Source organism: Lutjanus erythropterus, chromosome 20 (genome assembly GCF_056507025.1).
Source record: "Lutjanus erythropterus isolate fLutEry1 chromosome 20, fLutEry1.hap2, whole genome shotgun sequence".
NCBI classification, from domain to species: Eukaryota; Metazoa; Chordata; class Actinopteri; order Lutjaniformes; family Lutjanidae; genus Lutjanus; species Lutjanus erythropterus.
The window spans coordinates 13,623,223-13,637,671 of NC_139336.1; the positions used below are offsets into that span (position 1 = coordinate 13,623,223).

Consider the following 14,449-nt stretch of genomic DNA (forward strand, 5'->3'; position numbering starts at 1 on the left):
TACATCATCAATTCTCCTGAAGTAAACACTACTGCATATGATTTATACATTAGATTAAACAAATGACATTCATTTTTAAACTGTAATATTTAAAGACAGTTGATCTCAAATACGTTTTTGATGATCTGCTCATATACAACACAGTGTTAACTTAGTAATGAGTGCCATTTTACATTGACTGAAGTGTGCATAAAAGCAACAGAACACTCAGCTGAAGAAAAATCTATGAATGAACAGACAGGTGCTGCTGCCATAGTAACTGGCCACCTCACACCCCTTTTTACCAATGGGGATTCCCTCTGCAGCTTGTGTGTGCGTGTGTGTGTGTGCGTGTGTGTGTGTGTGTGTGTGTGTGTGTGTGGGTGTGTGTGTGTGCGCTCTGCCGGATGAGATGGAGTTAAGGAATGAGTCATAGGAGATTTTCCTTCAGACAAGATGATGTAAAATCAAGTTTCTAACATATAATACAAATAAACCAAAAAGGAAATACAGAAATGAAGCATGTGAGCATTCTGGGCAGTAAAGAGTAAGTCTTGGAATCTGGTAATTCTGTGTAGAATAGAAAAGAATAAAAACACAGAAGTCCCTTATTATCATTGCACAGAATACAACAAAATTTAGTAGCAATTCTAGTGGTGCACACACACATGAAACAAAAGCATTGGATATTGCACAGTTGGTGAATTGTAGTGTCTCTATATGCAAGTAATCAGTCAACAATACTGAACCAAAAATAAATTTATTCCACTATCGAGTAATAAAGTTAATGCTCTTTTTCCACTGCATGGCACAAGTTGTGGATAATACCTGGTACACTATACTTTTACTGGTATCCCCTCGATCGAGGTTCCAAGTGATACTAAAAGGTGGAGTGAAAACACTGCAGAACACTGAATGGTCAAAGAGAAGGACTCGCACGACATGAACATCCTGCACATCAACCACAAATTGTGACTGTAATTTGCCCACAAAACCACACCGTGGTCAAGTGATGAAGTGCAGACATTACTCTGTTTGGCAGATCCTCACCTTTAAAATGCTGGAACCAATATTTAGCATTTTAGCTTGAAAAATGACTGGAATGATTAATCGATTATCAAAACAGTTGGAAATTAAATTTCTTTCAATTAAGAAAAGACTCTAATACCAAAACTGGGTTGATTCAAGTAGATCTGAGCTGCAGCGTGGCTTTATTTATCTATACCATGCATCAGGTCTCCATTGTGTTAAAAATGGAGATCACTCACAGGGTCACTCGTTACACTGGATGACATAATCCTTCATGTAGTTTATTTTGAGAAGATCCCACAAACACCATCCTGCTTCTATCAGTACTCACCAGTGCACCAGATTCAAATTTAAAACAAAATCTGTTGTGTTAGTGACACGTTTTTAATATATTTACTTAACTGTATAAAATTTTATGTTTTGATTTGAGTATGTGTATACTATCATGTGTAAATTTCCATCAAGCTGAATAAATTAGCTGTCTGTCTGTCTATAACTGTCTTTCCGTATGCCTGTCTGTTTGCTTTAGCTACCCTTCCAACCCTCCATTTATCTTCCGGTCTGTTTCCTTTTCCTCCTACCTGCTTCTTTCTCTGCTTCTCCATCTGTCAGTCTTCCTGGAGATTTTTTTCCCTGTCTGCCTTGATAGTTGCCCGGCTTCTCTCCTCGCCACCTGCCTGTTTAATTTAATGACTGCAGTCCTGTTACATAATGAGCCCACCTACAGTAACAACAGTTTAACCACGTCGTCTGTTTGTGTTTGTGTGTTTCTGTGTGATATATTGTCCGCAGTGTGTGTCCCAGTACATATTGTCAGCCTCTGTGTGTGTGTGCTTTTCCAGTTGGAAGCAAATAGCGGAGCTGGCAAGTTAACGTCCTATCAGCCAGACGCCCACACAGGCTCTGGCTGTAGATAAATGAATCGGAAACGCTACCAAACACAGATAAAAATCCGAGCTACTGCAGCGGGTCGTGTTGCTAGTTTCAGATAAATCTAAGAACAGGGAGTTTCCTTCTTGTCAACAAAAATACTGACACACGTTTTCATTTGAACTGCAAATCTTCAGATTAGAGTGAGGTTGCTAGATTAGCATTTTCTCCATTGGGATAGATTGAAAATGTATGAATGCTAAGAAATCATATAAGTCCATAAAGATAACTTCAGGCCTGTTTGTCATGGTGTTTGTGTACGTCATGGTGACATTACAGGCTCATTTAATTGATTCAAACTGTTGTTTTGGTAGTAGATTAAATGATTTGTTATAATTGCTAAAATTATGTAAAACTTTCCCAGAAATAAGTGTGTAACTTGGCTCAGTAATTACAGGAAAAACAGTGTTTTGAACATGTGCATTATTTTAGTTAGTTCAAGATTAATCTCATGGTTCCAGATGAATTTCCTTTAAAGAGCTGCTCAATTTAAACCCATGTAAGTACATATTCATAATTCATTTATAATCATAAACCTAATGCCAAAAGGTCTATATGCCCAATTGAATGTTTGGTTGTACTCAAATTGATGTTTTGACATTGTCTTCTGTGACCTTCAGCTGTGCACTGAGATAAAGTTTCAAGATGATGCTAGTTTTGCATTTGGAATTAATTGGAAGTCTAGCAGATGATCCCACTCTGTTTTACCTCAGAAGTTACAAATTACAGTAGTGGCAAGAGTACTGGAAAAAATACTCATGTACAAGTACTGTTACATAAAATATTACTCAGTTACAAGTAAATGTACTAGTGTTAGAAAAATACTTAAGTAAAAGTAGAAAGTATACTTCTGAAGAACAACACAGAGTATTAGTTCCAGTTTAACCATTGATGTTTAATGCATTATCAGTAAACTGCTTTTGGTACCCAGAAGATGGAAATACAATCTGTTTATTGTAATTAAAAAAAATTTAAAATGCAAAGGAACATGTTTTTACAGATTTTTAGTTTGGTATCCCACACTCTAAACATTTTCTAGAAAAATCCTCTTTCAAATCCCTTTTCAGTGTTTTATCACCTTCCCTTTTCTGTTCTTTTTATTCATTTAGCACCAAATTGTGTTCATGTTAGACAATTTCTTACTGGACATAATCAATAACATGTGACCTCTTCATCCCACCAAAGTCATTTTCAAGCTACAAGCATTTAACATTTTTCACATTAGTCATGTTTCCAAAGAATTTGCAAGTAAATGTGAAGCAAACTTTTGAAATGCCACATCAAAGGAAAAAAAAAAAAAAAGCTAACATTTAGTGAATGACCTAGGCCACCCAAAGCGTAGTTTTGTCAGAAGTTGGTGGGATAAGCTACATTAATAAATAGAGTAGAAGAAATAGAGGAATAAAACCAGTTGTTTGTCAATTGGCAGCAAACCTAAACCGGTCACCTTGGGCGTCTGCATTGACAGAGGTCTTCAGAAATGATTTTCATTCGAGCAAGTTGTAAATATTCTTTCATGTCAGCTGTATTCCTGACAGCAGAAACTGCTTCTTCTTCTCTGTTCACTAATGTTCAGACTGAATATCAGTGAGACGCATTCATGTTCAGCAGGTTAAACATGGGACATGAAGACAGAAGCAAATACACCCCTGAACAACAGCGAGCAGCCAGAAATAAAAGATTTTTAGTGTTCAGCTGTAGCCCTTCGATTAAAACTCACGCTTGAATGGATGAATTGGGCTCAGAGCTCGGTCATGGCGTTTCAGACTCCTCTCTCATTACAAGTTACAGTAGAAAAATTAATTATACTGTACAATAGATAATACTTCTCTGATTTACTTCCTGTCCATTCAGCATATTTGATACAGCCTCGTGCTGGTCTGCGTGGTAAGACTTCCCCGCTCTCTGTGTCTCACTATTACAGGACTACATTGTACACTGCACATCTTGTTTCAGGATGAGCCTAATAGAACATTAAACCATCAGACAGAGAACACTAATATTCTCCTCTCTCTCTCTCTCTCTCTCTCTCTCACACACACACACACACACACACACACACACACACACACACACACACACACACACACACACACAAAGCCCTCACACACACACTGGACCCAGACTATACACACCACTAATGCTTCCTGTTTGCCTTTAATCAGAGCTCAGGTTTCAGGAAGACAGGATGCATTAGTGGTGAGAGGGGAGAAATGGCCTGCATTATCAGGCTGTTGACAAACCTGTCGGCTGGAAACAACCAGCATCTCTTTATTTTAAGTATATTTTTAGAGGAGATACAGCAGGTATGGCAGGGAGAGTCAGACAGACATCACTGTGTCAAGTTGTGACGATGATTCAGGTCCCCGTTGTGTTGTCGTGCACCCTCAGACTTCATTCATTTTATACAGAGCCCAAGTGATTTTCTCTTGATTTCCACAAGAGAGGTTATCATTTTATTGGCTCTGATGCCACAGAGAGGTCAGAGGTTGATGTTTGTTGTTCGAAAATGCATTTCCAGTTCAGATGGGTACAATTTTGAGTCCTTGAGCTTTGACACTTAAGAGTACCCTGTGGCGTTTTTGACCTCTAGTAACACTATGGAGCAATGTTGATCCATGTTACATTTGTATTATGGATGGTGCACATTCCTGTTGTTTTAATGCTATTCTGTCTGTGGAAGGAACAGTAGAGCAGTTTGCATACAAAGATGGTTAAAGAAAACTGCAAGCTAGCACATATAGACATAAAATGGCTTTTATGAAGAAAATATTTAAAACATATTTTAATTAATTGTGTTTTGTTACACTGAATGCAATCATAACTTTTGTTTGTTTAAACAAAACTGCACAGGGCACATTTAAATTCTCTGGTTCCACCAGAATCAAATTTGGACAGGTACGTTCATGTGTGCCATGAGTTTGATGGCTGCTACTTAAAGTCAGCATAAAACACAAAACCAGTTTTAAAACATAGTTTATATTTTAAAAATACATTTAAAAAAGTATAGAGTGTAAACAAAACTTGGGGAACAATGATTGTTACCTGCAAAACAGACTCTGTGTGTAGCATGTATTTGCATGCCAGCTATGTTTTCTGAGGAGATTTTAAAAGGATAGATGATTGGTACTGTGTGCATATTAAGTTTTGCCAAGATAATGCAGTGGGTTATACGGGCTTGGAAACTATATTAACTGGTACAGAATTAATTAAATAGATCATTTTAACCACAGAATCATGGATATGGTTTGATTTGATGGATAATTATTGCCTCTGGTACAATGAGGTATTTATTTTCATTTATTTATACATATTTTTTAAGTAAAAAAAAAAAGCTCAGTCTTTATTGTCTTGCCTGGAATTCGACTTGCACCATAGCAAAGCCAGACAGTGTTCAGTAACTGTTTTGTTACAGACCTTGAAAAAACAAGAAAAAAAAAGTGTCATATTTTGTGTGCTACTATATTTTTTATAGTAGCGTTGTATCTGAGTTTAAAATTCTGCTATTGTGACAACTTGACAACCACATTCACCATCTTAGTTTAGCATGGGTTTAGTATGCTAGCATTTGCTAATTAGCAATAACAAAGTATTGGACAAATTGGAATATTGGACCTGATGTTGGTGCCACATGAAAAGTCAAGGGATCACCAAAGTTATTAAAATTCATCCTCTGGGAACCATGAATGTGTGCAAAATTCAGTGGGATCGATCTAATAGTTGTCGAGATATTTCAGTCTGGATCAAAGAGGTCGACTGACCAACAGACCAACACTTTGACGATATGAAACAGTCAAAGCGCTGTTGTTTGTGTCAAGACATGCACCCTCTACTGTGCCTGATCTGATCACATCTGCATGCAGTTATAAATTATATATGAACAGTGTTTACTTATTTGTTCAGTGACCACTGGCTACCCTTTGAGTTGTATCATTGGTTGAGAGACGTGATGTCTGCCCGTCATCACCTGATCTGAACAGTGCCTTCTTTTGTTAGACTCGCAAAACAGAAACATGAAGTGGTCATTATTCTGCTGAGAACAGACAATGGATGGAATTCAGGTTTTGTCCTGTTGAGCGCTCTGATTCGTCAGATTATTGATTTATTCGTCTCTGATTTCTTTGCACACGTTTTTCATTAGTGTGTAACCATGTACCTTATGTTTTTGTTTCTGCAGGAATGCAGGCCAGGAGCACCTTCTGTGTTCGTTCGGCAGTGGGCCCAGAAGCTGCATTGGGATGAAACTTGCCGATGTCTTCCTTAAGGTGACTCCATTTTCTTTGCTCAAAACACAAATAAATACATACATGTACACACACTCTCATTAGTGCCATGTCTCACTCAGTCTATAAAATTGTCTTATTTTTTCCACTTTATTTCTGACTTGCATTAAATGAATGCTGTTTAGCTTATTTGTGGTGTATCAGCCTCAGCTCTGCATTTTTCATTTTGAGCTTCTGGGTCACATTTGGAGGGAAGTTTACTCACTGGACTGAGTGAAAGGTTGATGGAAAATTTACTTCTGATGTGCTGATCCTCTCCAGGGAGGGAGGAGAGGAAGCAACAAAGCTGAAAAAATGTCGACTGTGTAGTTTAAATTAGTAGAAACAGTACTGAAATACAAACGATAACACTTGGGTGAGATGGAGGCAACTAGTTAGGTTGTCCACATTAGTCCACAGTAATTAAACCAATGTAACAAACCTCTCTTTGTTTAAAAAATTTTACATGCGCCTGTAATCAGACTTGCCGACCTGAGGGAAAAAAGATGTTTTCAGCACGTGTTGTTAACAAAGCAGAACAGTTATCATTAGCATGAGCCTTTGAAGCCCCAAATACTTGTGTTTAGTTGCGACCAAACAAAAATACAATGCATTAATATATTTACATTCCACCTGCATGTGTGAACACGTTCTCTTCACACTCAATGTAATAGTAACAGAACTGGGTTAACTGTCCATATTAGTATTTTCTTTTAGAGCTGAATATCTCACTCAGAATCTTGAAGGCACAACACTACTGTAACTATCAATGACTGACATGATACGGAATATGAAGAAAGAATCAAGTCAGTCTAATTAGTTCAGAGTTTTAAAGTTTAACACCCACTTAATCAAATAAGAGAGAAACCAACAGTGACAAAGAGAGAGGTGAACCATCCCCAGTCATTCAGTAAAAAGGGCACTGCTCGTGGGAATGATGAAATGCTTGGCTGTGTGAGGGTGTGTTTGTGTGTGTGTTTGTTTATTTGAGATATCAGACCGGGTGCTAAAGAGCCCAGGTACAGACTGTCCTGTTTGAACCACCTGCCAGTCCCCACGATAGCACTCACCATAGCCACCACTGCCTATATACTCCAGAGAGACACACACACATGTGTATACACACTCTATGGAAGGCACCAGAAAGAGACAGGTGTGTTACAGGTGTGACAACAGGAAGGAGAGAGATTTAGTTCCCATGTGAGGATGTTCCCTCTGGGAACAGCTGTGTGTGTGTTGTGAGCCTTGACACTGGGGAGTAGGGGGTGACACCAGCGTGAAAACAACCTCTGTGAACCAGTGGATTCCCATTGTTTTAATTGGAAACTTTTGCAAGGATCCCCTCTGATTTTCAGTAATCATAGCCAAACCTCCGATAAAAGCATAGAATATTTAATTTTGTTTTAACAAACTTAATGGACTCTTTCTGAAGCCCCACCTTCCATATTAAGTGTTGCAAACTTCTTGCACAGCATATATGCTGTTTACAGTGATAAAGAGAGCAGTTTTATCAACTACTTTTTTTGCTCGCTGTTTTTTTTATCAGCTATTCCTAGCAAGGTAGCTAAGCTAACACCATAAGTTGGTTAAAAAAGTTGTCTGGCTGCCTTCTAAGGGTTTCCAGGTGACTCTTTTTGAAAGGAGAACCATTTAAAAGAGTCTTAATTAGTTCTTGATAGCGACACAGATGACATCATGCTAAAAACATCCAAGGCAAAAAGTCAACATCCTCACAAGATGATGATCAGTGTGGAAGCTGTAGAAATAAAGAAACATTGTTCTTGTTCTTCACAGTCAAGGTAGCCCATTAAGTCCCAGTATTCTGTATGTATGATGACGAAAAATAGAAATTCTGACTGTTATTTCATTCAGAAATAACTGTTTCAGTGCTTACAAACGTGAAGATGACAGAGGGTAGAATGGCGTATTTCACTTATTGACATTCACTTTCAAAATCCACCATCCAAGACCAGTCTAAACACAGTGGGGAAATGTTGCTGTACAGTGGTGGGGCTTTTATTTAACATGCAAAATGCAATGAAGAAATAATTTCTAGCTCTGATGTAACTGATGTTATAGCAGCATTTATGCTAACCTTTTGCTGTTGGGAGGTTTGTAGTCTTGAATAGCCAATATTCTTTAAAACAACCACAATCATCTTGAGTGATACTAAGCCCAGGATGCAGCGACTGTGCCCCTGCGAAACAGTGATGTGGTTAACTTATTTAGTGGAACATTTTTACACAAGGAGGTGAGCCCACGTATTAAAAATAGCTAAAGAAAAGGTAACAGCTGCTAGTTAGTTAGGGTAACTTGACATTTTCAGCGTGTAGGTTGCTAGCTCAGAGGATGTTGATTCACGTGATGACAGGGACTTTAAAATGGTAACACGCAGATGGCGAAAGGGGAGGTGATTGCCAACTGAAGTAGTTGGCGAATGGCAGGCTTATTCTAACAGCCTACTTCCTGTGAGTCACACAAGGACGTCTTTTGCAAAAGGTCAGTTTTGAAGAGCGTGTGTTTTATTTCACAATGCTTGCCTAATTCGACCATTAGGCCTATTTTTCGCCACCACCTCTTGGGCAAAAGAAGAGACGGTTCCTGCGCACTATCCTTTACTTGCAATAAACTATTAGGATACAAAGTTTGGGCCTTAAAACTTCTTCAGGTAAAACATAGAAACAAAGAACATTTCAGGTAGATGAAGCCAACACCTACTTGGGTGAAGCCAATCAGGGACCTCTGCGTAACAGATTTTAACCCATTAGAGGGCACATCCCGCTCTCACCAGCGGCTATTCACAATCTGTGATAAACTGCAAATACAGATATTGACATAAATAAGAATGAAATAGAAAAAAAATGTTTTAAAATCTCATAAACCCTTAAGAATCAGATTTTTTTTTTAAATCACATGGATAAGCAGAATATTTTTAATCTTGTGCAAATTGATTTGTAAATATCATGAACCCATGGAAAAGGCAGGAACATATTTAATATGTATATTCAATCTCATTGGGCCAAAAAAGTAGGAAAATATTTTTAAAACTCATACAAACATCAGAAAAGTGGAAAAGTATTTTTAATCTCATTGAAATATGGGGAAATAGAAAGGTGTGCGTGAGTATGTACTTCTTTTTTTTTATTTTGAACCGATGGGCTGCACAGTCTTGTTTTCATGACTTCATTCGCCGCCCCATTAACTGCTTATCAATGCTGTTTCTCAATAGACATGGCAAGAGAGACCGGACGAGCGAGCAGAGGGAAGGAAACAGATTGCACCAGTCAGCCAATGAGAGGCTTATCTCAGCAGTTCATATCCGTTGACTCAGACTGTTAACTAACACACTAAAAGTCTGTTATTTAACCTTCGCTGGTAGATTACAGTCAGTCAGACTGCATCAAGATGTTCTTCTTCTCAGGTTATCAAAGAACAAAAACAGCAACACATACGTATATAACATAGTATGGATGGGGGTGTTATCCAACATGCCACAGCAAGGGATGACTCACACACATACACACACACACATAGACACACACAAGCACACGCAGGCACGTACACACATACACACACACACACACACACACACACACACACACACACACACACACATGAGTCACTGTTAAGCGTTGGTCCTGATTGAATGGAGCTCAGGTGAAATGTCCAAAGCGGTTTAATGGTCTGCTCTCTCCTCATTCAGCTCTCCTCATTGTTGAGCAGGACAATCATATCTCATTATTTAGAATTGGATTACTTATTCCAGATAACCACAGGCTGCTTGTGTTTTATTGCTTAAGCATGCGCCATGAATGGAGATAATGTAGGCAGAACATTGCTCTCATACTCACGCTCTCCAGATGGACAATGGCTAATCATCTTTTTGCATATATGTGTATCTATATATAGGAATGCTATAATTGAGGTTGAAATAATTAACCCATGTTGTAACACTGTTACAATAATTCATGTGCACACCTTAGTCAAAAGTGTGCACATATTAAGTCATCATTTCATCAGGTTATACTGTATGCAAGAGTGTGATATTAGAGAAAGATGTGATGGATTTCATTCTCAGGTCAACAGCAGACTGTTTAGATCATTTAAAGATGTATTAATACTGACTCATCACTCATAAAATCATTTTAATGTCTCATGGAGGAGGGCTTAAACTCTGAAGTAAATTAATTGCTAAAACCCTGTTATAAAGGTGTGGTTGAATACCATTTAATAAAATGTGTCAGCTGGTGTACTCTGTGATATGTGGCTTTCCAAAGCAACATGAGATAATAACAGAGCCACAGAAAGTACCAAATAAATCTGTACAAATAAATATTTGAAGGAGAACTAGTGTTAATTATATCTTGGGTTTCATTTTCATACAGTAGCTCAGGCCTTCAGTTCTATTAGTAAGTACTGTGGATCATCTCTGTAATAATGGGAAACAGTGGTGCAACAGGGCAACAAATATGATCAGTGTGGTGATTAGAGAGCTTGTAAAAATAACAATAATTTATCCAGATCATCCAACTTAATTTGGAAGTAAAACCAAAAGTTAGCACACTTGTTGTAGCACGATGTTGCTAATCTCTTTGCACAGGAGAACATCAGAGGTATAGTGATGTGTATATAAAATAGACATGGTCTTGTGACCAAAGATAGCCTGGGAATTAACAAATATATATTTATGTATGCTGTTTTAGCATACTTAGCATACTACAAATACTTACCTCAAGCATGTTTTGCAAAATTGGCATCCCTAGTTGGCGCCTTTTCCTAGCCATAACTTGGTCCACAGTCTCCTTCTCCTTGTTTTTGGATATTTGTCCGTACACAAATACTACTATAGCAACGTTTTCTTGTATATTGACTTGCATCTATATGATTCAGTAGATGCAATCATTTAACAGTCTACATACATCAAACTTGATGTCATACCCAAGTTTATTAGCTTGATGTCACTTTAATTCAATTCATATTTTTATTTACATACATTTTTTAATATAATAAAAAAAATTATCTTATATAATTGAATATAATCCAATCTAGTCTATTTTTTTTCACACTCCTAGGTGTTGATAAATATTTAATTTCACATTCACTGATGCAGGCCAGTCACCTGCTGTCAGCCAATCTCTGTAGACTAAACTATTTCAGAAAACTGATGTCACCCATAGCAACGGGGTCAACCCCACTCCATCTCCTAGTACAGGACTTCACTGAGTCCCTTAGCAAAAGTAGCTCTCTGCAGCACTGAGAAGCATCTGCAGTGTTTGACCCAACACTGTGTGTGATCATTTACAAGAAATTATTACAACTTTGTAAAGATTTATTTTGCAGTAATGACGCACACGTTGAACCTCATCTCTCACTGAAAAACTGTAACTGTTATTACCGGCCAGACCATTTGGCTGGTTCGCTCTCAATGGACTGACCACTTGCACATACCGTCACACACACACACACACACACACAGAGGAGGGCGTGACCAGAGTAGAAAGTAGACCGCAGGGATCTAGGTCAGAGATGTGACTCATCGCCGTCTTGCTCCATCCTTCCCCTTCCCTCCTTCCTCACACCCCCACACTCATCATCCTTCCTCCATTCCCTCACTTCTTTCCTCCCTTCCTCCGTCCCCGTTCATTCATCCTGCTCCTCCCCCTCTATCGGGAAAATCTTCATTCATAAAATGGAGGGAGGCGGGGCAACTGGGGTTGTTGGATGCAATTGGTTGGCCCTTTGGCTGAGAATCAGCCAATGGCGAACGCTGCCTGTGATATCACCAGCCATGGAGCTCTGTGAGCACTAGTGTGCAGAATAAAATAGAACAGAAAATCATGTTTTTCCTGTCTTCTAGCATCACAGTTGAACTTTTACATAAAATAGGATGCCAAGTTTTGGAAAATGACACTTTTCTACACTAATCACATAAGATGGTCAAATGATCAGATATAAAGACAGCGTTTATGATTTGAGTTGTTTCTGCCCTCAACCAAGGACCTAATGTTCTGTTTCATCTTGGCTGCTAAAAGGTGTTGCATTGCAAGCAACATACGGACAGACAAACGGTACGGTGTTATGAAGGCTGTAGCTTTACAAGTTAGAGGCATATTCAGCGTTGGCGGAGGCTCTCACTCTGCCAACTGCCTTCTAGTTTACCTCTTTTTTTTTTTTTTTTACATTGCTGCAAAAAATTATTAAATTGTCACTTACACCCCCACTGCTTTTCACTTTGAATATCCTCTGTCTGCCAGTGTGATGCCAAAAAACAGATCTTTTAAATCATTATTATGAGAAACCTTATCAGAGTAATGACTATGGTACTAAATCATTATTTTGCAATACTAACTCAATATTTTGAGATGTAATTATTTGGGAATTTTAAGTCATTTTCAGAAACAAAATCATTATATTGAGATACTAAGTGATTACTTTGAGACAATAAGTCAATATTTTGAGACACTAGCTTATTATTTCGCGATATTAAGTTTCTCATTATAATGACTTACAGGATGTTTTTTTTTTCCATCACACTGGTTGAGATGGGCTTCCATAAGAAATTAAGTTGTGTTTATGTTTATTCAGAAAGATACTGAAGTTATACATGGAGATTTTTTTTCTTGTTTGATTCCAGGAAGCGTGCATGTACTTGTTAAAGCACTACGACTGGTGTTTGGACCCTCCATCGCAGGACCTGGAGTACAAGTGGCTGCCTGTGTCTCGCCCTGCTAACCCCCCCACCATCTCCTTCACCCAACTGGATCAGACCAGATCTGACAGGAGTGACACCAGCTAGGGATGCACAGTATGTTCAGTGATGTACCTGATCATAATTTGTTGGAGGGTAAAAAAAAAAGCACTAAAAACTGTAGCTTGAGGCCAAATATGGCTGTCTAGAATGTGAGCTGAAAAATCTGTGAAAACAAACACACACACACACACACACACACACACACACACACACACACACACACACACACACACAGAGGGAAGCCAGCAAACTGTGAGGCTTTCCCCCGCTGCGTATAATACAGTAATCGTCCTGGGGGAAGCCGAGGACTGCTCTGGTTTCACTCTGTGTGTTCCTCTGCCAGATACTCTGCAGCTTTCCTTGATGAATCTGCAGCACAAGACAAAAATAAATGACTCATTCTTCCATTGTTGAATCTAACACTGCTAGACAGCGATTTTTGGACTGTGCTTTTAATGAGTAATTTGTTTCAGTTTAAAAAGATTCACCACGGACATTGCTTTGAGGCTGGATGAGATACACCTTCCTTTTTTTCCATTTTTTTATGGTGAAATTTGATGTGAATGTAAATTGAAATTACCTCCAAAACGGCAGCTTGTATGTGGTATTAACTGCAGTCTTTATTTCCACACTGCAGTATCAATATTCAAACCAAATAATCCGAGGTAACGCACACACACGTGCACACACGGAGGTAACCCCTCAGATTCCATCACTGACTGCAAGCCTGTCTCCCCTCCCCCCCTCCACCACCTAGCAACCACCACTGCTTAGCAACAGTTCGTCATACCGACACTGACTCGATTCCTTTTAGTATGCAAGTCTCACACACTCACACACATACACACTAACCTGGTTATTTTTTGAAAGCAGTTGGCAGTGATACGCACACCATCTGAATCACATGTAAATGATGCCACAAGGTGTTTCAGAGCGCACAACTATGTTTTTAATAATCTCAGCAACCTGAATGATTTTTAGCCCATGAATCATAAACTAAAGTAGATTTATTCTGTCTGCTTCATTCATAGAATAATTATTTTAACTTCTAATTTATTAATATTCAAATGAAGTGCACATTCTTTGTATTATGTTACATGTTGTGAATGTGTCAGTCATTTAAGTGCTGTAATTGTTAAATGTCTTTTTTTATATTTTCATATGATTTGAGAAAGTGTCTGATTTCATGAAATGTTATTCAATTGCACAACATTTTTTGAGACTATATGATATTCCAGCTATCTTGCTGCATTGTTACTTTGTGAGCCTGTGTGATATATTTAAAAAAAAAAAGTCACAAAAAAAAATATTTTTTGTTTTCAGATTTTTCTTCTGGATGGGTGGTTGGATGGATGAATTTTCTTTAATTTGTTCTTTTTCTTTTGTAAAAGGGCTGCACAGTTAATATAAATATTATAGAAATCAATATGCCACAATATGGCGAAGCACAATATCCAAATCACAGAAACTGCAATTTTTTGCTAATGGAAAAATACAT

General features: G+C 38.2%; 1 protein-coding gene across 1 annotated transcript in view; it reads left to right on the forward strand.

The window, feature by feature from the left end:
- Positions 1–13,139, forward strand: part of LOC146308230 (uncharacterized) — a 28,046-nt gene extending 14,907 nt beyond the window's left edge. Inside the window, exons 10-11 of the mRNA XM_084746546.1 lie at positions 6,116–6,203; positions 12,835–13,139. Of these exons, the coding sequence (XP_084602672.1) occupies positions 6,116–6,203; positions 12,835–12,996 (250 nt within the window). The 3' untranslated portion in view covers positions 12,997–13,139. The remainder of the gene's footprint in view (positions 1–6,115; positions 6,204–12,834) is intronic.
- Positions 13,140–14,449: the final 1,310 nt, after the last annotated feature.